At 36.0% G+C, this 22,268-nt stretch overlaps 1 protein-coding gene across 16 annotated transcripts in view; it reads right to left on the bottom strand.

Annotated features, from left to right (window-relative positions):
• The window catches only part of ZMAT1 (zinc finger matrin-type 1), a 162,923-nt gene that overhangs the window by 8,650 nt on the left and 132,005 nt on the right, over positions 1-22,268 (bottom strand). For 9 of the 16 annotated variants that reach the window (XM_021079802.1, XM_021079798.1, XM_021079799.1 and 6 more), the window contains 4 exons: positions 11,818-11,924; positions 7,140-7,241; positions 6,888-7,062; positions 4,377-4,661 (listed from right to left, as the gene is read on the bottom strand). In XM_021079802.1, coding sequence (XP_020935461.1) covers positions 4,377-4,661; positions 6,888-7,062; positions 7,140-7,241; positions 11,818-11,924 — 669 coding nt within the window. Of the gene's footprint in view, positions 1-1,572; positions 3,683-4,376; positions 4,662-6,887; positions 7,063-7,139; positions 10,242-11,817; positions 11,925-22,268 lie in introns of those variants that run through there. The other 7 variants (XM_013990957.2, XM_021079803.1, XM_021079795.1 and 4 more) reach the window with 6 other exon arrangements.

A 22,268-nucleotide genomic window follows, 5' to 3' on the forward strand; every position in this document is an offset into this window, starting at 1 on the left:
ATGGAGTAGAGAGGAGCAGGGAGATTGGTGAAATATTTACCATTAAAACTGAAAAAACTTAATGACTGATTTAATGTGGAATATAAGGGAGGAGGAAGAATTTAGAGAAGTCTAAAATAACTCTCAGCATAGTCTGGTAACTGAGTGGGTAGTGATCCTGTTACCTGAAACTGGAACTTCATAAGGTAGTACTGCTTTAAGAGTGAGAGAATAAGCAATGGTGAATTTTAGTTTAGACACACAGAGCCTGATATATCTGTGAGATTTCCATATGAAGGTGTCCAACAGGCAGTTAGATATGAGAGTCTGAAAGGCAGAAGATTGGTTAAAGTGATTATGGAAAAATCAGAGCATTGGGGTAGTTAAACAATCAGAGCGGATGAGATCTCCTGAGGATGATGTATGGGTGGGCATAGGAATAGCAACATAATGATTAAAAACCCTGGACAGTGCCACTCTTTAAACTAGATGGTAGAGGAGGAGGGGTCCATGAAAAATCAAGAAGTAAAGGACAGAGTTATAAGGATGCACAAGAGAGAGTGATGTCAAAGGAGCTAAGGAAGTAGAGATTTTTAAAGAATGTTTAGTGAATGGAGTAAAGACCTCCATTGGATTTAGAAATTTAGAAGTCACAATGACTCTAGGGAAATAGTTGCAGTGGAATGGTACAGTGATGGTGTGGAGGGCTGGGAAAACATATGTCAACAAATGGCAATGAGTTGAGGAGTGAATGTCAGTGAAGACAGTATAAGAGTATATTTGAAAAACAACAACAACAAAAACTGGGCTAAGAAGATAAGGGGAAAGTATAGTATTTAATGGGAAACTCAAGTTTAAGAGATGATTTGGTTAAGTCAAGATACTTAGTATCCACATTTGATGGCCACAATTTTCTTGATGAAAGAAGGAATGCTGTGAGGAGGGGGAGTATTAAACAGTAGAAGAGAGTCTTGAAGAATGATATAGGCTTTAAAATCACCGCCGAAAGGAAAGTAAAGGAAAAGGGAAAGTATTAAGTGGGACTAAAAGTCCACAGAGGTTGGATACTAAGACTCTGTAGAGGTACCCAGTCTCTAGCCCTATATAATGTTCCACAGCATCATTCAGTATTCTAAATGTAAAAGTAGAATAAGTGGACTGTGGAACTGACCCAGAGTTGAAATCTTGCTACTAGGTAGTGAGAGAGTAACAATGAGGTGTAAGTAAAGCATTCCAAAATGTGGTTACAGCATTAAAGTGCAAGATGATGGTAGTGAAAATGTAATGGAAAGGTACAGGAATGAGAAACAGTTCTAAGAAGATCTGATGTGACTGTGGATGGGTGAGAGAGATATAGGGAGATAAAGTGGTCAAAGATGCCCTCAAAGATTCAAGTGTAGGTGACTAATAAATAGTGGTACTACTGGCAAAGACTGAAAACTTGGTAAATTCAAGATGGGTTTAGGGGAGATTATTATTTAATTTTAAATGTGTTGAGTTACAGGTGATGGTGAGACCTCTAAGTGCAATAATGGGACTAGAAACTAGTAAAATAAACAAAACAAATACAATAAATAAAAAATACATACATACTTTAGTTCCATATCGTTATGGTAGCCATTCCTGTGCTAATAAGATCTGGGCTGGGTGAGGGACATGAAGAAAGCAGTGAGAATGATGAAGAAAAAGAGAGATTAGATATGGTAGAAACATATGTAAACAATAGCAGATATAGAAGACAGACAGAAGGGAGAAAATGAGTGAAGACTGAAAATAAAGTGGCACATGTTGTTTTTGTCTTACAGCTTGCTCACTTACAAATATGGACTTCTGCTGTTGCTGTTCTTTGAAACTCTCATTAGCTAATTTAAATTCTCTAGCTATTTTTTTCCCAACCCTCAAATGTTTACTGTTCTCAAAATTGAATATCCAAGGCAGGGTCAAAAACCTTTTCTTTGAGCTTTAGCTTCAGAGGCTAGTGTAAAATGACTTTGATGACTGGATTAAATTATGCTGATGATCAGCACCTCTTCTGTGGCCAGATAAAAATCTCACCAAAATCCTCCTTCTCTCATTCTAATAAACTTGAAACTTGACAGTGCTAAAATGACCCTCCTTTCAGAAGTGATCAGAGTACACACACTTCTCATAGCTGACACATTTCTCCATTTCAATTTACCTAATGCCACTAAACTAGAAGCCACTTATTTCAGATAACCCTCAGCACAGCAATAGGAAAAATACTTTTAACGAGTAGAAATCTACAATTTTCAGAAGCCCTACCACTTTTATTTCTACACTTGCTTAAATCAGCATTCTTTAAAATCCTAGATAAAAACACAGATTCCTATGTAACTTTTGGGGATATGCTGAATCACATTAAGTAGCAAATGTAATAGTACAAATGCAGGGTTAACACTCAAGAAATAAAGATTAATAGTTCCCTGATTCATATATTAAACCAACCTCTATTGAGGTAAGCCTACTCTGTGCTAGTTTCTATCTCTACTGCTAGAAACATAAAGTCCCTTCCCTCAAAGACCTTACATTCCAATGGGAGATAAAGACACAGGGAGAGATAATTAGATTTGCAGGTTAAGGAAGCACAGAAGATAAGCCTTGGAGGGAGTGAAAAGTCTTACAGGGAAGTAGCATGTTAAAGAATGTGTAGGAATTAGTCAAGGGAAGAGGGACATGAAGATGTTCCAGGCAAAATGGTGGCATGATGGGCATGGAGACAAGAAATGGGATAATGGTAATGGAACAGTAGAGAGCTCTGAAGCTTAGGTTTTTGTCCTTAGAAAATAAAGAAACGAGAATTTTTAAGCAGGTGAATGACATGGAAAGGCATGCACTTCAGGTGAAACATTCTAGTGGTTAAACTGAGGGTGGATTTTGGAGACAAAACTGATGGCAAGGAGAGTAGTGAGGAGGTTATGGAAATATTCTGGAACAATGCTTCTCAAAATTTATTGTGAGTACAAATCACCTAGATCTCTTGCTTAAAATGTAGCTTCTGATTCAGTAGGTCTGCAGTGAGGCCGAATTTCTTTTTTCTAACAAGCTCCCAAGTGATGCTGATGATGCTGGCCACAAACTGTACTTTGAGTAGCAAAGCTCTAGGAAAGATGTTGAGGGTCTGAACTAGTGTGGGAAAAGCAGGGCTGGAGATAGGGTAAAATAGTCATGGCTTGATGCTTCATTAGATGTAGAAAGTGAAATAGATGATGCTGAGGGATTTATAGTTAACTATGGGTTTCTACTTTGAACAACTGAGAGGATTTGAAATGGCTATGATGTATCCAGGTGAAGCAGTAGCTGCCATTTGAATATGTAAATCTACAGTTTGACAGAAAGGTCATAGGCATACAGATGGGAGATGAAATCAGGGGAATGAATTAGATCATGTTTAGAGATTAAGGTCAAGAATGGAATCATGGGAACACCTACAATTAAGCAATGAATTTTAAAAAGAGTTCCCAAGGAGAACAGAAAAGAAAGAGAAATACAGGAGAAGAACCAGAGCATAAGGTGTTACATAGGACAAGGAATAGAGCTTCATGGAGGGAGTAATGAACACTGTCACATGAAGCAGAAAGGTCTAGTAAGGAAAGAATTGAAAAATAGTAGTGAGTAGAGTAAAAGAAGTAGTGGAAGAGAGAATATGGAAAGGGGATAAAATATACTAGTAGTGAGAAGGTGCCTGTGGGGAAAAAAATGAAAAAAAAATATGGTTAGAAGAGCAAGTGGATCACTCCAGTCAGGATCAGAATCTTTATTGTGCCTGAATTCTTGCCACTGTTTCTCGGCTCCTTTTTTCAAAATCTCTCCTTCCCACTTCTAACAAGCTAAATCATATATTTCTTCTATGAAGATTTTCTAAACCAGAATGTTTCATTCCTCTGGTTACCAAACATTTGTACACAAAAATCCATGTCTGCAGCCTCTTTCAATGAAGTGTTATTAACCCAACTAGTTTATACACTTGCCCCTTCAGGGAAAATGGCATATTATCATTTGTATTCCCAACAATGACTAGCCTAGCACACAAGAGATACATATTTAAGCCATACTTAGTGACTGAATGCTATAACCACATGATACTAATTTAAAATACTTCCTTATGTACCTATGATATAACATGAAGCTATGGTAATACATACATATGATTCTTTAGTTAATAGGAGTCATCTGAACCTTTCTGGGTTTCATTTTCTAGAAGACCAACAGATGGACCTACATGGACTCAAAAGTCCTTACTTACATAAAATTCTATGATCCCATGAGTACTAGCAATCTCCTATTCAATAAGACTAAAATGGTATATACATAAGCCAGTAAGTTTTATAAAACATAAATGTCCTAAGAAAGAGATTTGGGATATTTTTACTGTTTACCATTTGCATCTGATTTTGCTAGAAGAGGTTTCTCTCTTATCTTGTCTACAAACTTCTTCCTAGCTTCATTTCTTTTGTGTTTTTTCCCAACATAATGTTGTTGGGCCATTAATGGACTATTAAAGGAAGCAGGACAGAGCTTGCAATACTTGTTTGGATTGTTCAAATCCAAAGCACTGCTGGAAGAGGAAGGCATAGGCTCGTCTTTAATCCCACCTGGAGGAGGCTTGACAGCAAGGGGCTTCAGAAAAGTTGACTCTGAAGAAGTAGTAATAGGCACACCTGCTGAAATAGTCATAATGAAAAGTGATCAACATATGTTTAGCTACTAGAGCCGCATTCATCACAAAGTATTAGGGAAAGTTAAGAGTTCTTTAAAAACCTACTATCTCTTGACTTCTACATGGGGCTTTTGGATAAAGGTACTCAGGCTAAAAATAATTTCCTTCTCTGAGAATGGAAATTTGAATACAAGTCTGTCACCAAGTTTTTCCAACAAAGATACAGGAAGGAATATTCAGTGTTAGGCATGTATTTCAAATGAATTATATTTATCTGAAAAGTCAATGAAGGCATGAGACCTGTCTTAGGATGGCTCTCGAGGAGTTCCCTTTGTGGCTCAGTGGTTAGCAAATCAGACTAGCATTCATGAGGATGCAGGTTCGATCCTTGGCATCGTTCAGTGGGTTCAGGATCCTGTGTTTGCCGTGAGCTGTGGTGTAGGAGGTCACAGACGCAGCTCTGATCTGGCATTGCGATGGCTGTGGCACAGGCCGGCAACTAAAGTTCCGATTGGACCCTTAGCCTGGGAACCCCCATATACCACGGGTGAGGCCCTAAAAAGACAAAAAGACAAAAAAATAAAAATAAAAACAGGATGGTTCTTGAAACTAATTAGTGGGGGTAAAAGACATAGTACCAACTTCTAAGTTGGTTCTTTCTTGAATAGCAGAGTAAGTCATCTATTCAGTCCGGAACTATGGTATCTGTATCAAAATAAAATATATGCAATTGTTTAAGGCTATAAGATTATACACGATTATAATTAACACGATGATGGTTATTTCAGAGCTCGTGCACTTAGTCTCTCTGAGCCCAAATTGGTGAATCTGGGAGACCAAAGATTAGGCTTTACAAGATGCTTTCTCTTACAGAGCACACTGATTCTATCCCTCTTGACTGATAGGCAGAAAAACAAATATACAACAAAATTAGAAAATACAATAAATTCAAAATAATTTGGGTTTTGTTTATTACAAAAATACATTTTAATGCTGATGAGGCCTATACTACGAGTTGGAAATTAATGTTGGTAAAATTTCCATGCCAGGCATGCTTTAGTCCTAAAGTGTTGAAGCTAGTGAGAATGTGGCAAATTATTTATTCTTATTTTTTTCTAGCACATATAATTTTAAAAATAGAGTTTTTAAAATTATTTAAAAACTATTAAATCCCATTTTCCAGGGTGTACTCTGCTACTTCAGGCTAAAAGTGAGACCTGTGGGTCAGTTCTCTCATGCACTGGTGGCCCAGCATCACTGAAAGGAAGACAAAGTAACGTTTTATAGTTCTCTGTATCTCTGGTATCTAACATAAATAAATACTCAACAACTGCTGATTGATAAAGCTGGTGGTACTTTATATTCATAGGAAGAAAGGAATGAGCTCTCCAGGTAGAAGGATATTACATAACTTTCTTTTTTCCTATAGTTATAGTCAGAAAATGCTGCATAGCTATCTTACAGTGAAGACACTTATCTGAACACACATTATAAAATAAAGTTTGGGAAATAACTAAAGCAAAAAAAAGTGATAGATTCATTCTTACTCCAAGGGGACTAAGTAAGAAGGAGCTAAGACTTTATGATTTGATTAGAAACTGGAGAAGTTCCCTGGTGGCTCAGTGGATTAAGGATCCAGCAGAGACACTGGTTGCTGCTGTGGCATGGGTTTGACCCCTGGCCAGGAACTTGCACATGCCATGGGTGTGGCCCAAAAAATAAAACTGGAGAACTCAAGCTGCTTGTATTTTTTTTTACTAGCAGTGTAGAAAATAACTTGCTTTTATTTAGAGTTAATAAACTGAAAAGGAGAGGTCATAACGTTTCTTAAAAATCAGCTGGTAATTATGATCTCCATATTAAATGACAAGGACACAGAAAGAGATTACCAAGCAAAAGAAGAATCAAGTTACTGTGGCAGAGTGAAAGTCTCTTCAATAAAAAACAGATGGCAGGAGTTCCTACCATGGCACAGCAGGTTAAGAATCTGACTGCAGCAGTTCAGGTTGCTGTGGAGGTGCAAGTTCAATCCCCAGCCCAGCACAGTGGGTTAAAGGATCTAGTGTTGCTGGAGCTCAGTGTAGACTGCAGCTGTGGCTGGAATTCAATCCCTGGCCTGGGAATTTTCATATGCCATGGGTGTGGTCATAAAATTTTAAAAAAATGTATGGCAGAGTTCAAAAAAATGATAGATCCTATATTGAAGCTAAAGAGGTGAATGTCATCTTACCCATCTCTGGCTGAAATCCTGATGGAGATACCTGATCATGCTCCTCCATTAATTGCTTCAGTTTTTTAGCATGGACTTTCCCCACATAGTGAGACTGAGCAACAACTGGGGAACTAAAAATCATGTTGCAAAGATCACAAAATTTGTTTCTGTCCACTACTTCACTCCTATGCACCTGAAATAAGCACAATCCTATTAGAAAGATTCAATAACTCAGAGTTTCAAATTACGACGTCAACATAGGCCACTTACCTGAAAATTCCTAACATCCATCTTCATTTTCCTATCAGGCACTTCATTTTGTTCCCCATGCATTTGAAAATAAAACCTAACATTTTGAGCATGTTTTTCACTCTGAAAAAAGATATAATGTGACTTTATTTATTCAATAACAGAGGCACCCCAAAGTTATACCTCTCTGAATTTGAGGACAGCACCTGTGAATTGGAATGCACATATATAGTGTGTAACAAATTAATGAAAAGGCTTCACATGCTTTCAAATCTCAAAATCTCAGTTAAAATGAAAATAATGCTATAATTTAGAGGCCAATAACTTGTAGGTTCTTGTTTTCAACAAAGACTCCTAGTTTTTGTCCAATATCAAATTTCTTCTTCTTCCTTAGTTACAAATCTTGGGTGATATACCCAGCTAAAAGGCATATTCCAGCCTCCCTTTCAGCAAGATGTAACCATGTGACAATATTCTGGCCAATAAGATGTAACCTTAAGTATTAGGTGGAACTTCTGGGAAGCCTCCTAACAGGATGGGAATGAACCCTTCTTATAAACTTCTTCCCTCCTGCTTCTGGAATTAAGATGTAAAGGTCAGAGTTCCAACAGTCAACTGGGTCTATGGGGGATCTTGAAGACAGAAGTTAATTAATCAGAATAGAAAGAGAGAAAATGCCTAGATCTCTCATAATGTTATGGGGCTGTCATATCAGCCCTGCCTGCTTACCTCTTAAATTATTTTATGTGATGAAATTAACCCTTCTAGCTTAAGCATAATAGAAAAATCTCTGAACAAAATACATAACCAAAATGTTGGTGCAGGTAGACAAGAAACTAACATTCCTGAGCATATACTGTGAGGCAATTATGTTCTTTCTACAGTGTTTTAAATTGTAAAATACATATATATATTTATTTGTATATACATGTATTTGTATGTATACATTTCTATATATGTATAGAGATATATAAAATACATCTCTACATATACACATATAGAAAAAACACAGGAAATGATACAGCTGAAGTACATACCCATTACCAAAGTTTTAACAGATATTAATATTTTGCTCTGTTTCTTTCAGATTTCCTTTTCAAAAGCTTTATACAGTCCTATTGCCTCATGAAAACAATCCCTTCCTGCTTGGCCTCTTCCCACAGGTTACTACTATTTTAAAGTTGATCTATAGTATTTCCTTTCATGCTTTCATTCTTTTAGTATCTATGCATGTACCCATACTATTGTCATTTTCAAATATATGGAAATACTATTGTAATGTTTAAAATTTTATGAAAATGGAATTGGTCTATTCAGATCCTTTTCAACTTCCTCTTTATAACTCAATATTATATAAGATTTGCCCATAGCTCTACTTCATTTATACTGCCTGCTGCATAATATTCCACTCCATATGCTACCCATCAAGTCCCCTATTGAAGGCAGTAATGTTTCTGTTTATTTTGCTATTACAAGCCTTTCTGCACTGAATATATGTAAATATATCTCCCAATATACATGTTCAAGAGTTTCTTTAGAATAGATACCTAGACATGGGCTTTTTGGCTTATAAGGTATGAGAGTTTTCAACCTTAATAGGTATTATAAAATTTCTCTCCAAAGATGTTGAAGCAGTTTACAACTTCAAATACAGCATATACAAGTGTTTTTGTCTTCTCATATTCTCCTGAAGTGTTAAGTGCTATTAGATTTTAATTTTTGTGAGCATGATGGTTTTGGTAAGATACTTCATTATCATCTTAAGTTGGGGATCCAGTACGATCACTTGTGAAGTTAAGTATCTCTTTTACAGCCTGTTCATATCACTTTCCTATTTTTCTATTGGGCTGTTTCTTGTTCTAATTGATACATACTTCTTTATATATTCCAAATGCTAATCTTTTGTTAGTTATATGGGTTATAAATACCACTCTATCTGTAGCTTGTCTGTTAACTTTATAATTATTTTTTGCCATATAAATATTCCCTGCCAGGTATCATGACATATTTTAAAGCTAATTAGGTGAAATTATTTTAGAGACCGGTAAATATAGCAATACAATAAAACATAACAGCATAAACATATATATGTATATATGAAAATTAGCACATGATAGAGATGCCATTACTAATCAGTGGGGCAAGGATGGCCTATTAAATAGATAGTACTGGTATACCTAGCTATCTGTACGGAAAACATGTTACTACCCTCCATGTATGAAAATCAATACCAGATGGATTAATTAAGCACTTTAACATAAGAAATAAAACTTTTTAAAGTATTAGAAGAAAATAAAGGGACCTATCTATATGACAAAAGTACAGTGAAAGGTTTCTTAAATATGTAAGTATAGATACAAAGAGAAATATTAACACATAAAACCTCGTTAAAATTCAAAACTTCTGCAGTAGTGTTCTATTTCATATGTACAATAAATACTATGTTGAGACAGCCTGACAGTATTAAATAAGCTGCATACTAAAGAGAAAAAAAAATCACCTTTTCAAGTAGGATATTTGTACGGAAATGCTTTCAAATATATGGAAGGTCATGAATAGATCTGATTGTTTAACAAGGTTAAGCACCGAACTTAGAGATGGCACTGAAATTTAAATTTAAAAATATGCTATCACTTGTGATGGAGCATGACAATGTGAGCAAAAAGAATGTATACATATATGTGTGACTAGGTCAACTTGCTGTGCAGTATTGACAGAACACTGTAAATCAGATATAATGGAAAAAATAAAATTTATTATAAAAAATAAAAATATGCTAAAACATTACATAATGGTTTATAGTCATTAAAATATTACAGAAAACTAAAAAGATGTAATGATAGGACAAAGTGTTCAGAATATGTTCTTATATGAAAAAACGTGAACAACATACACAATCTCTTTTGTAAAAGTGTGTGTGTACTTAGAAAGTACTGGAATTATATAAGTTAAAAAGAAGTTAATCAGCATTTGAATTATGATTTATATTTTCTTGTATTTTGCATATTTTCTACACTGACTAGTACTTGATAATCTCACAAAAAGCGATTTTTCAAATTTTTTTTTTTGTTGTTGTTGTTGCTATTTCTTGGGCCGCTCCCGCGGCATATGGAGGTTCCCAGGCTAGGGGTCGAATCGGAGCTGTAGCCAATGGCCTACGCCACAGCCACAGCAACGCAGGATCCGAGCCGCGTCTGCAACCTACACCACAGCTCACAGGCAACGCCGGATCGTTAACCCACTGAACAAGGGCAGGGACCGAACCCTCAACCTCATGGTTCCTAGTCCGATTCGTTAACCACTGCGCCACGACGGGAACTCCGATTTTTCAAATTTAAATTCAAGTGGTTCCAACTGCAGTTATCACAGGGCCCCTTGATTATGTACCTCTCTTTAGTAACTCTAAATCTTTGAGCTTTGGGGTCCCAGGATGTGCTAGGCATGCTCACATATTTAATTTCACTTAATTCTCACAAGTATAGTAAGAGAGATGTTACTGCTCCCATTTTGCAGACTCAGGAAACATGCTCAGAGAAGTAAAGTGACTTGCCCAGGGATATACAACAATAGTGGGGTTAAGAGTTGAACATAGGTCCTCTCAATTCACAACCAACACGTTTTCACTATCTGTAATTATAGTAATTGAATCCCAATCAACATAAGGACTGGCTGCCTTACAAGCTGCCAATAAGATTAGCAATGGGCAAAACAAGGTGAGGTTTTAAAAAGTAGAACTGGGGAGTTCCCATTGTGGCTCAGTGGAAATTAATCCAACTAGTACCCATGAGGATGTGGGTTCAATCCCTGGCCTTGCTCAGAGGGTTAAGGATCTGGTGTTGCCATGAGTTGTGGTGTAGGTCGCAGACACAGCTTGGATCCCGCATTGCTGTGGCTGTGGCATGGCCCGGCAGCTATAGCTCCAATTTGACCCCTAGCCTGGGAACTTCCATATGCCATGGGTGCAGCCCTAAAAAGCAAATAAATAAATAAAAAGTAGAACTGGCATTATATTTCTTTTAAGTAAGTATATCTAGTACTTTTTATAACACAGATACCAGATATGAAAAAAAATCCAAGTTAATAATATGATATAGAAATGGAAGAAAAGAACACTGGACATGAAATCAGAAGAAATCATTTTTAAGCTTAATCATGCCAAGATTAGCTATGGAGTATCACTATCCCTCTGGGTTTCAATTTTCTAATCAATAAACAAAAGAAGTAAGAACATTAAAATTCCCTCTTTTGGCTCTAGAATTCTATGGTAACTGTGCTTAAAAACATGTGGCTAAGTCAAGTGAAAGATTGGTTCATTTTGTTTTTATCCTTCATTTACTGTAAAGGAAAACTTGTGCTCAGAAATATACCTTGATTCATGTTAACAGTTTCCTGTTCAAGCTTTATAACACTTTCCTTATATTTACTATAAGGACACAAAGGATATAGTAGTTGAGAGATACAAAGGCAGGCAGAATGGTGTGAAGAAAACATGCTTTAGAGAAAAAAGACTTAGTTTAAACCCGAATTCCCCAAACCTAAGCTGGTAAGTTACTGTCCCTCTCTGAGCCAGTCTCCTCATCCATCAAAGGGAAATCATACACAGGATTCTCATAAGAATAAAAAAAAACTAACATATGAAGTTTATCTGCTACATTTAAAAAACTATTTTTAGACTCTACTCCCATTATTTTTAACCTACCTCATAATGTGAAATCCTCTGTGATTCAAACTGCAGCACCACTCCACATATATTACAAAAATTATCTGTAAAAAGTTCAGTCTTTTCCTGTTGATTCCAACTCATATCTATGAATAAAATAAAGGGTAGTGAGATTATATATATCATATCAATGAATTTTTTAAGTATCATTTTCATTCTTCAACTACATATTTCATATACCACCTCAAGTCTGAGTGCTTGCGAGGCTACAGTAAAAGCTTTTTGCTTATTGAGAATGTAATTTATACTCGCATAATAAGTATGCCTCTAATGTAGAATATGGCAAGGGTTATTTATTTAATATAAGTCTAGGCAGCACCATTCCAAAGGACAAGTTATGGGGGTACCAGTAACTTCATGAGCTTCATAGAATGATTTGGGGCACCAGTAATGAAAGACAGGATTAAAACACGCAGCCTTGGAATTCTGTTTTACAGTAGACAAAAATCAGAGAATCACAAAAAAATCTTTGCCCATAGTAGGCAAACATTTTCCATTGTTGTGCAAACATTATCACACTCATCTGGCCAAACAAATCTCACACAAGCCACTCTCCCCAAAATTATAAAGTAATGTTCATATAATAAGTTCTAGAAATTATGCTACAGTGTTTCTCACTAATAAATAACACATGCCAAAGCTTTCTAACTTTACACTTGAAGTCCATACCTCTATCTAAAATTATTAACAGCTGCAATGTATTTTGCCACAATTTATTAGTGTATCATAGGGTATAAATCACAAAACATCGAGTTTGCTTGCTATTTGGCTATTTAAATCAATAAACTGATACTACAATACTTTCATGGAGAAATGCCAAAGATATATTAAACGGATAAAAAGTTGTAGAAGAGACTCAGGGACACAGAGAACAGACTTGTGGTTGCCAAGGTGGAAGGGGTAGAGAATAGGATGGACAGGGAGTTTGGGGTTAGTAGATGCAAAATTGATTACATTTAGAATGGGTAAGCACAGGGAATTATATCCAATCTCTTGAGATAAAACATAATGGAAGATAGGATGAAAAAAAGAAAGTATATATATGTACGACTGGGTCACTATGCTGTACAGCAGACTTTGACACAACACTGTAAATCAACTACACTCAAATAAGAATTTAAAAAGTGGTAGAATAATAAATATAATAATCCACTTTCCAACACTAACAAAAAGTAAATATTTATCACATATAAAAATATGGAAAGGAGTTCCTGTCGTGGCTCAGTGGTTAATGAATCCGACTAGGAAACATGAGGTTGCGGGTTCGAACCCTGGCCTTGCTCAGTGGATTGGGGATCTAGCTTTGCCGCGAGCTGTGGTGTAGGTTGCAGATGCGGCTTGGATCCTGCTTTGCTGTGGCTCTGGCGTAGGCCGGTGGCTACAGCTCCGATTTGACCCCTAGCCTGGGAACCTGCATATGCCACAGGAGTGGCCCAAGAAATGGTAAAAAGATTAAAAAAATATGGAAAGATATAAACTCAATTTGAAAGTGATTAACTTGGGGAAATAGGGCTAGAAAAGGGAGAAAATTTAACATTTTATTATCTGTACAATTGTTTTCTTTTAATTTTTTCAAGAAGTGTATAGGACTTTCTAGTTAAAAAAAACTTTAGAGGTATTTATTTAAAAGTTGGATATTTTCAACTAAGCTTAGTTTTCAGTACCACTGTTCAGACTAAAAAGGCTTACTTAAATTGCACTCAAGATAATAACTGTAACTAGGACTGTGTCAAAAATAAGTTGATGAACTGTTAAAAAATTTATCCCTATAATATATAGTACCCCCTCTGAATTATTTTTAGGTTGTTTTAAAATATGTCATTTCTTTAACTTTGACTCTAAAATCAGCAAGGTAAAGAGTTTAACTAAAATGTATTTCAGGACTTCCCCTGTTTCAGAATTAACTACTACATGCAATCTGAGCATAGTGATAAGATCTTGAATTAACAGCTAAAATCTTTAATTATAAGTTAATATTATCATTTGGTGGCAATATAATTTGTTACAGGGAAAGTTTCCATTAAGAAGACAAAAGGAAACTGCTAGCTTAGAGGTTCAAAAATTCCTAAAATTTAACACTTATTTCTTTCCTAGATCAACCTTTAATTCCAGACTTCCTCATTTCTAATAGTCAAAGTTTGACACTGGCCTCCAGCTGGGAAATATGAAGACTGAGTATTTTAACCCAGCCTTTCATTACTGGTGACCACATCATTTCCATGAAGCCTGTGAAGTTACTGGTACTTCTACAACTTTTCCTGTAGAATGGTATTGTCTAGACTTACTGCCTTTGACTCATTTCCTCAACAAGTTCTTGGTCTTTTTTTCTTTATTAAATGGCATAATATTCCAGACTCAAAATCTCAGCTATTCTTCTCTGCAGCAAATCACTGTTTCATGTCTGTTGTAGCTTATTTGACATCTGTTGCTTCCTTTTCATTACCCATAACACTACCTCAGTTGAGGCCCTCGATGTCTTGGGCATGATTTAACTTTATTGGTATTTACTGAGGTTGGTTTCAAAGTACTAGGTAGACATTCTGGAAGAAGAAAAAAGAATGAGTATTTATTGAAGACTTGCTATGTGTAAACAAGGTAACAGCTTACCCCTTTAGTCTTTAAAACAAATTTGCAAGGTAAGTGATATTTCCCATATTCTGAAGGTTAGGAAAATAGGATTCACTGAAATCAAAATAACTTGTCACATGTTATTTGGTAGAGCTGGAACTTAAATTTGTTTTATGTTGACTTTTTCTATTATACATACACAACTGTCCCACATATTAGAAATGACACAGCAAGTGAATAACTCCTAATCTCAAGAAATTTACAATTTAGTAATGAAGATAAAATGTGTATAGAAAGAACTATCATTCCAAGGTCGAAATGTCATAAGTGATATAAGGTACAGTGTGTTCCTATTGAGGAGTCTGGGAAAATCTTTTCAGAGAACAGGTTTTAAACTAAGCTTTAAAAGATGCATAAGATTCAAAAAAAAAGTGCGTAAAGATATTTGGGGGGGAGATAAGAGTACGAAAAATAATGACTGAAAGCTTAAAATGAGGCTGAATCATAATTGGTTTCATTAGGGCTTTTGGACTTAATTCTACATTCAACAAGGGAAAAGAAGTGACTTTAAATAGGGATACGAGTTAGGAATCAGTTGCAGGCAAAAGGTCATGAAGCTTGAACCAGAAGAGGGCAATAGGAAGCAAGACAGAAAGAAAGAAAATAGAAAGGAAGGAGCATATCTATTGAAAATAGAGTGTATTAAATCCTGAGCTTAAAACTTGACATGAATATGATATCTTTAGATCTATTACATTTAAGCTTAAGCAGAGTTGTTCCTGATCCAAGAAGTGGAGTTCTGACCTTACATCCAATAAATTAATCTACGATTACTTGTCATTGGCAAATTCTCCTTGTGGGTGTAATATAATGAATATGTTGATGTTCTGACTTCACTGAATCAAAAATTAAAACAAAACTCTAAAATTCAGAAAAAAGATACCGGAGTGATGATGCACATTAAAATGCACTTAAAGGGACTGCTCTAATTTTACTTAAATAGCATGTTTTCCTAATTCAATGATGACTAATTCTACTTTCAAAACTTCAGAAACAAACCTTCATGTAAAAATCATTCTTAATCAGGGTTTCACATCAAATCCACATGCTCAGTTTCCAAATCAAACATGCTTAATTAAAATAAAAATCTTTGTGGGTGGTCCCAGTCACCCACAAGTGATTCTCATGATTGGGAATCACTGTCCTACAGAACAGGCTCAGATTCTTACACATAATGGCTGTCCAATATCTATTTAGTGACTAAATTGATTAATATAAGGGTCTTTTCATCTAGAATAATAACTTATCAACCTAACTGAGCTTTAGTCTAAGTTGAAGAGATTTTTGGAAAAAAACAGAGGAAGGAAGGGAGGGAGAAAATAAAAGGAAAATGCTCCTTGGCATTACCTCAAATCCATTTAAATCTCTAGGGTTGAGGCTTAAGACTCTGTGTTTGTATATAGGGTCCCCAAGTAATCCCTTTAAACAGCCAACCTAGTGATCCTTGTTCAGTTTTCCACTGAGGTAATTCTCAACCCTGCCTGCACATTAAAATCACTTAGGTTGTTACATACACTTAGGTTGAAACATAGCAAGTCCCAGCTCCATCCCAGACCAACTAACCAGAACCCCTGGGAGTAGTTCTCAGTCATAGTTTATTGTGATTTGTTTTTTTTTTTAAAGTTTTCTGGGTGATTCTGTCGCACAGTGAAGGTTAAGAATCACTGCTATTTTTTAGCAGCCAAATTTACATGTGTTTTTGTTCAACTGAAACCTGTTTTCCAAGAGGGTCTCAAACTTTAATATGCATCAGAATGATCTGGAGAGCTTATTAAAAGAAATTACTGGACCCCACCACAGATTTTCTGATTCAGTAGTCTGGGATGGGGGATCAAGAATACACATTTGTAAAAAGTTCCCAAGTGATGATGCTGCTGCTGGTCCAGAGATCACTCTGAGAATCACCATCTTAGAGCTTCCACTAGTCCTAGTTCTGTTTCTCGAAGTCATTGTAAGTATAATGTTTCTTCAATGGAAATCTTTAAATATTTTTAGAGAACCATTATATCTTCATTCCTTCCCTTCCTCTTTAGCCTTTTTGTGAGTTGATGCTAGTTTCATCATGCAGAATGATTTTGTAGTTCTCATTCGTTTGCCTAAATCCATGCCATTCATAAAGTGTAACGTAAACACAATCACTCTAATAGTGTCACAATAAGAACAAGTAAAATGAGATCACCTCAATTTTAAAAATTGAGATAAAAACACATAACAAAATTTATCATCTTAACTATTTTTAAGTTCAGTAATGTTAAGTATATTCTCATTTTGAATATTTCTATTCTAGTAATATAGCCTAAGATTACTTCACCATTTTTTGGTGGTCACATCATACTATCACCTCATGCTAATTTTTGACTAAAATAAAAGTTTCCTTTTCACCTGTAACTGATTAACCTCTGTCACTCCAAGATATAGTTACATAGATAGAAACTTTTCTGGATCCCCGAACAGACCCAATAAACACTCATATTTGTCTCATTTAAATTTTTTACTTTGTTAGATTCCTTCCAGGCTTTCAAGATCTTTTTAAATCCTAAATCTGTGGACAGGATGATTGTGGAAGGTAGTTTTTTACTGAGAACAATTACATATAATGGGTATTATTCTTCACTCCATACTATCAATTTTCCTCAAGCTTCATTTCCCCTAAATGTGACCTGTATGTAATGATACCTACTTTCTAAAAGTGATACCTGAGATTTGGAGAGGTCAAGCAATTGGCCCAAAGTCACATAGCTAGTAAGCGTCAGAGCCAAAGTTCGAATCTAAATTTTCCCAAGAGTTCCCTGAGTACTGGCTTTTAAAAATGCCCAAGTTGGACTTCCTGTCGTGGCTCAGTGGTTAACGAATCTGATTAGGAACCACGAGGTTTCGGGTTTGATCCCTGGCCTTGCTCAGTGGGTTAAGGATCCCATGTTGCTATGACCTGTGGTGTAGGTTGCAGACTCGGCTCGGATCCCACCGTTGCTGTGGCTGTGGTGTAGGCCAGTGGCTACAGCTCTGATTAGACCCCTAGCCTGAGAATCTCCATATGCCCCATGCGGCCCTAGAAAAAGACAAAAAAAATTTTTTTAAAAATTTACAAATGCCAAAGTTTTGAATGAGAAACTTCCTAAGTTTGGCATATGTAAAAAACCTATCTAATTCACAGGAGATGCTAAATAAATGTTCCTTTAGGCCCCATTCTACCCCCATTCCCACTATTTGAGACATGATTTTTGGCTGCCCAGAAAACAATGGCCTGGAGCCAATTCTGAAAATGTGAGAGGAAATTGGTGATAGTAGAGATGTTTCTCAGTCTGTCTGGCCAACCTCAGGGAATAGACGTTAAATCAGGGGTCAGGTGAGCAAATGACTGGCTGTGAGGAAGATGGCTGAGATGGGAACTAATGTTTACTGAGCAATCATTACATGCCAGGATCTGAAGTGTTCCCTCAAAGAACTGGGCCTCAGGAACTGGTTCTGGTAGGAAGGGGGACCAAGGTATAGCTGAAGAAACTTGGGGATTTGTATCTTCCTTTCTTTTCTTTCTTTCTTTCTATTCTCACCATATCTTTTTTCTTTCTTAACTAATCAGAATATGAAACAAATGTATTTTTATTGGTTGTTAAATATGAGCTAACAAAAATTCTTAATTCCAAAAGCAGTGAGTTATAAAAAGCACATTACAGGCTTTTTTTTTTTTTTTTTTTTTTTTTGCTTTTTAGGCCTGCACCCACGGCATGTGGAAGTTCCCAGGATAGGGGTCAAATTAGAGCTACAGCTGCCAGCCTACACCACAGCCACAGCAACGGGGGATCCGAGCCTCATCTGCGAACTATACCACAGCTCATGGCAATGCCGGATACTTAACCCACTGAGCAAGGCCTCCTCATGGTTCCTAGTAGGGTTCATTAATCACTGAGCCACGAAGGGAATTCCCTACATTACTGTCTTTACCCTGGTATTAACTAGCTATATAACTAAGAACATATCACAACCTTTCAGATTTCCATTTGTGAAGTTTCTTAAAGACTTTATGGGCCTAAAAATTCAAAAGGTTTCAACATTTCTTCCCCTATTCCTCCATTATTTGCATCTCCTTGTCTATGGCATAACCCTAAAGCTGGTTCTCTCTCAAATATTTCTTTGAAAAACACACACAGAATTTCTATTAACAAATTTAAAGGTTTTAGTCATAGCATACTGGAGTATTATTTTGGTTATAACTTAGGTGTAAGTGGTTCAGTTATGCCAATGAATACATCAGATTCATGGGAGATGCATCTTTCGATCTAATTTGGTTGGAGAGCAATGATTAAAAAATATAAATAGGGAGTGCCCGTATTGGCACAGTGGAAACAAATCCGACTATGAACCATGAGGTTTTGGGTTCAATCCCTGGCCTGGCTCAGTGGGTTAAGGATCTGGCTACAGCTCTGATTAGACCCTTAGCCTGGGAACCTCCATATGCCACGGGTGCAGCCCTAAAAAGACTCTCTCTCTCTACATATATATATATAACACATTAGATTATCAAATGACAAAATACTGCATGCTATGAAATGCGATTTCATCTTTCATATGCAATAAACTTCTTTGAACATGGGAGGGTAAGTATCTCCTGGTTAATTTTAGGCATATTATTTTAATATTCCTAGCATAGCACTTACCGATTATTCTTCATTCCCTGACATATCTGAATTTTGTACGTACCATAAGTTTGGAAAAAAATATATAAATGGGGGGAAAGATTTTATTCTCAGAATCAAAGCACAGTTTAGTGCAGAATGTTAATGAGATCTTCATGATACAATCATGTGCCCTCAAATATGGACTGGGGTATATTGTCTTTGAAGCATACAGGAACTTCTGATGCTGATACCATTTGTGTTTTAACATAAAACAAAAGCAATGGGAATAAGAAAGGACTGCCAAAAACTAGGTTCAAAACAGGAAGAAAAGCTAAGTCTGATGATGGAGTGAGGGCTTAAACTAATAAGATATGGAAAAGATTAACTATTAAACACCTTATTTTCCAGAAATGAGACACATCAGCAAGTTCTCTAGAGTGAAGAAATATCATATAACATGACCACATTTCATGTAACCTGCAGGCAGAGTTTCAGTTTGGGACAATGAAAAAGTTCTGGAGGTGAATAGTGGTGAAGGTGGTATAAGAACCACTGCATGTCACTGATATGCACACTTAAAAATGCTCAAAATGGAAAATTTTATGTTATATATATATATTTTACCATCATAAAAAATAAAATGTTGGAAAAAAAAAAAAAAAAGACAAAGCGGAGTTCCCATCACGGCTCAGTGAGTTAAGAACCCGACTAGTATTCATGGGGATGTGCGTTCAATCCCTGGCCTCACTCAGTGCATTAGGGGTCCAGTACTGCTGCAAGGTGTGGCGTAGGTCACAGATGCAGGTTGGATCTGGTGTTGCTGTAGCCGTGGCGTAGGCTGGCAGCTGCAGCTCCAATTCCACCACAGGAACTTCCATATGCTGTAGGTGTAGCCTAAAAAGGAAAAAAAAAAAAAAAAAAAAAAAAGACAAAGCACCTTTTCCCAAACCATGGCATGAAGGGTAGCTGATTCAGAGGAAACTGCATGAGTAAATAATAAATCTTTGTTTCACTACCAAGACCTGAATGATCCGCAACTGAATATCATTAATGAAGGCTATCTTAAATCAAAGAGTGATTTTGTGACAAATTATAAATGGGATCAGAGTTCATGTATTTAATGATCCTACAATTTATTATATTTATGTATGGCTGCAGCCTTTGGTTACAGCATGAATCAACCAATATTCTATTAATGAAAATGTTTAATCTATTTCCTTCCTACAAGGAATGTTTACATGACTTGAAAAAATAGAAGTTTCATAAAGTTTGGAATAGGTGAAAAACTGACCTACAGCACTGAGTAGTAGTAAAAAAAAATAATAATAAGTAGTAGAGCACTGGGTAGTAGTAGAAAAAAAAATAAGCTTTTGAGTTAGATTCAAATCCTATCTCTACCCATAACTACATAAATTTGAGAAAATTACTTAACCACTCTGAGCCAGTTTTTTTCACCTAAAAAGCACAGAAATACAGTATCTTTCAGCATATGGTGAATATTAAATGAAATAAAAATTTTTAAATGTTTAACACATGTAGGCACTCAAGGTATGCTTGCTTACAATTCGGAAGCTTCGCATTTTAGTACTCTATATCATCATTTTATTTCAGATCAGAGTAATTTCAGAGATAATTTAGTCTAGGATTTCTCCATCGTGGCACTATTTTCACTTTGGGCCAGATAATTCATTGTTTTGAGGAGCTATTCTACACATTGTAGGATATTTAGCAGCATTCCTGGCCTTTACCAACTAGAAGTTGGTAGCATTCCCCAGGTGTCACAACCAAAAATATCTCCAGACATTGCCACATGTCCCTTGTGGGGTAAAACTGCCTCCAGTTTTTATAAGTGATTTAGTCTAATGTCCTCATTTCAAAGTGAGGAAGCTAAGGCCTCCTTAGGAAGAGAGATAATAGGAAATAAAGGATTGGGGAAGGTAAATTTTTAAAGATATCTTCTAGATTCAGGTGGATTTGGAACAGGAAAGAATTCCAGTAGTTTCAGGAAAGACATTTGTAATAGCAGAGGGATGTTCTTAAGTCAGTAAAATACAAATGTGAGTACTAATAATTCACATCTATGGACCTGGACATCACTAAAATGCCCTGTGTTGATATAAAAATATGCAATTCAGCTTGTACCAGTATATCTGCCTTTGATGTATAAAAAGCAAAGAGGATTCACTCGCCAGAAACTCACTTTTTAAGGACCTTTGTTGGATTGTGGCTACTCCAAATAGCTGTATTATTATGCTAAAGTTTGGCTGCATACAAATATGCAATAGAGTATAAAATCCAAATTATCATATTTGAAACTTCCTTCTAATACTATTAGACAACATCAGACAATTTAGGATGAAATATATTTTCGTGACAAAAGAATAACACTTATGGCTTGAATCAGAAAAGAATAGTGAAATCTGTGCCTACAATTTGGTCCTCTCACTAACGGAATTAAAAACCTTGAAAGATCTCTAAGGAAAGGAACCAGAAGATCATCACATCTCTTCAGCTCTAGGTAAGAGAACATTCTCTGTTCACTCCAATTAGTTTCTTTGGTTACCCTGATAATAAGTTTAAGCTTACCTAAATGTCCATCAACAGATGGGTGGATTAAGAAGATGTACATACACACGATGGAATACTACTCAGCCATAAAAAAGAACAAAACAATGCCATTTGCAGCAACATGGATGGAACTAGAGATTCTCATACTAAGTGAAGTAAGTCAGAAAGACAAACACCATATAATCACTTATATGTGGAATCTAAAATATGGCACAGATGAGCCTATCTATAGAACAGAAAGAGACTCACAGACATGGAGAGCAGACTTGTAGTTGCCAAGGGGGAAGGAGAGAGAGTGGGATTCACTGGGAGTTTGGGTTTAGTAGATGCAAACTATTATATTTAGAATGGATAAGCAATGAAGTCCTGCTGTATAGCACAGGGAACTATATCCAATCTCCTGGGATATAACATGATAGAATATAAGAAAAAGAATGTATACATATGTATATCTAGGTCACTGTGCTGTACAGAAAAATTGAAAGAACATCATAAATCAATATAATAATTTTTTTAAAAGTTTAAGCTTATTCAAATTAGGTGACTATCTTACTTGCATTTGTTATGTGACAATTAGATTTATTTATACAAAACATCAAATTTCCTCCTCAATACAAT

This window comes from Sus scrofa, chromosome X (genome assembly GCF_000003025.6).
Source record: "Sus scrofa isolate TJ Tabasco breed Duroc chromosome X, Sscrofa11.1, whole genome shotgun sequence".
Lineage (NCBI taxonomy): Eukaryota > Metazoa > Chordata > Mammalia > Artiodactyla > Suidae > Sus > Sus scrofa.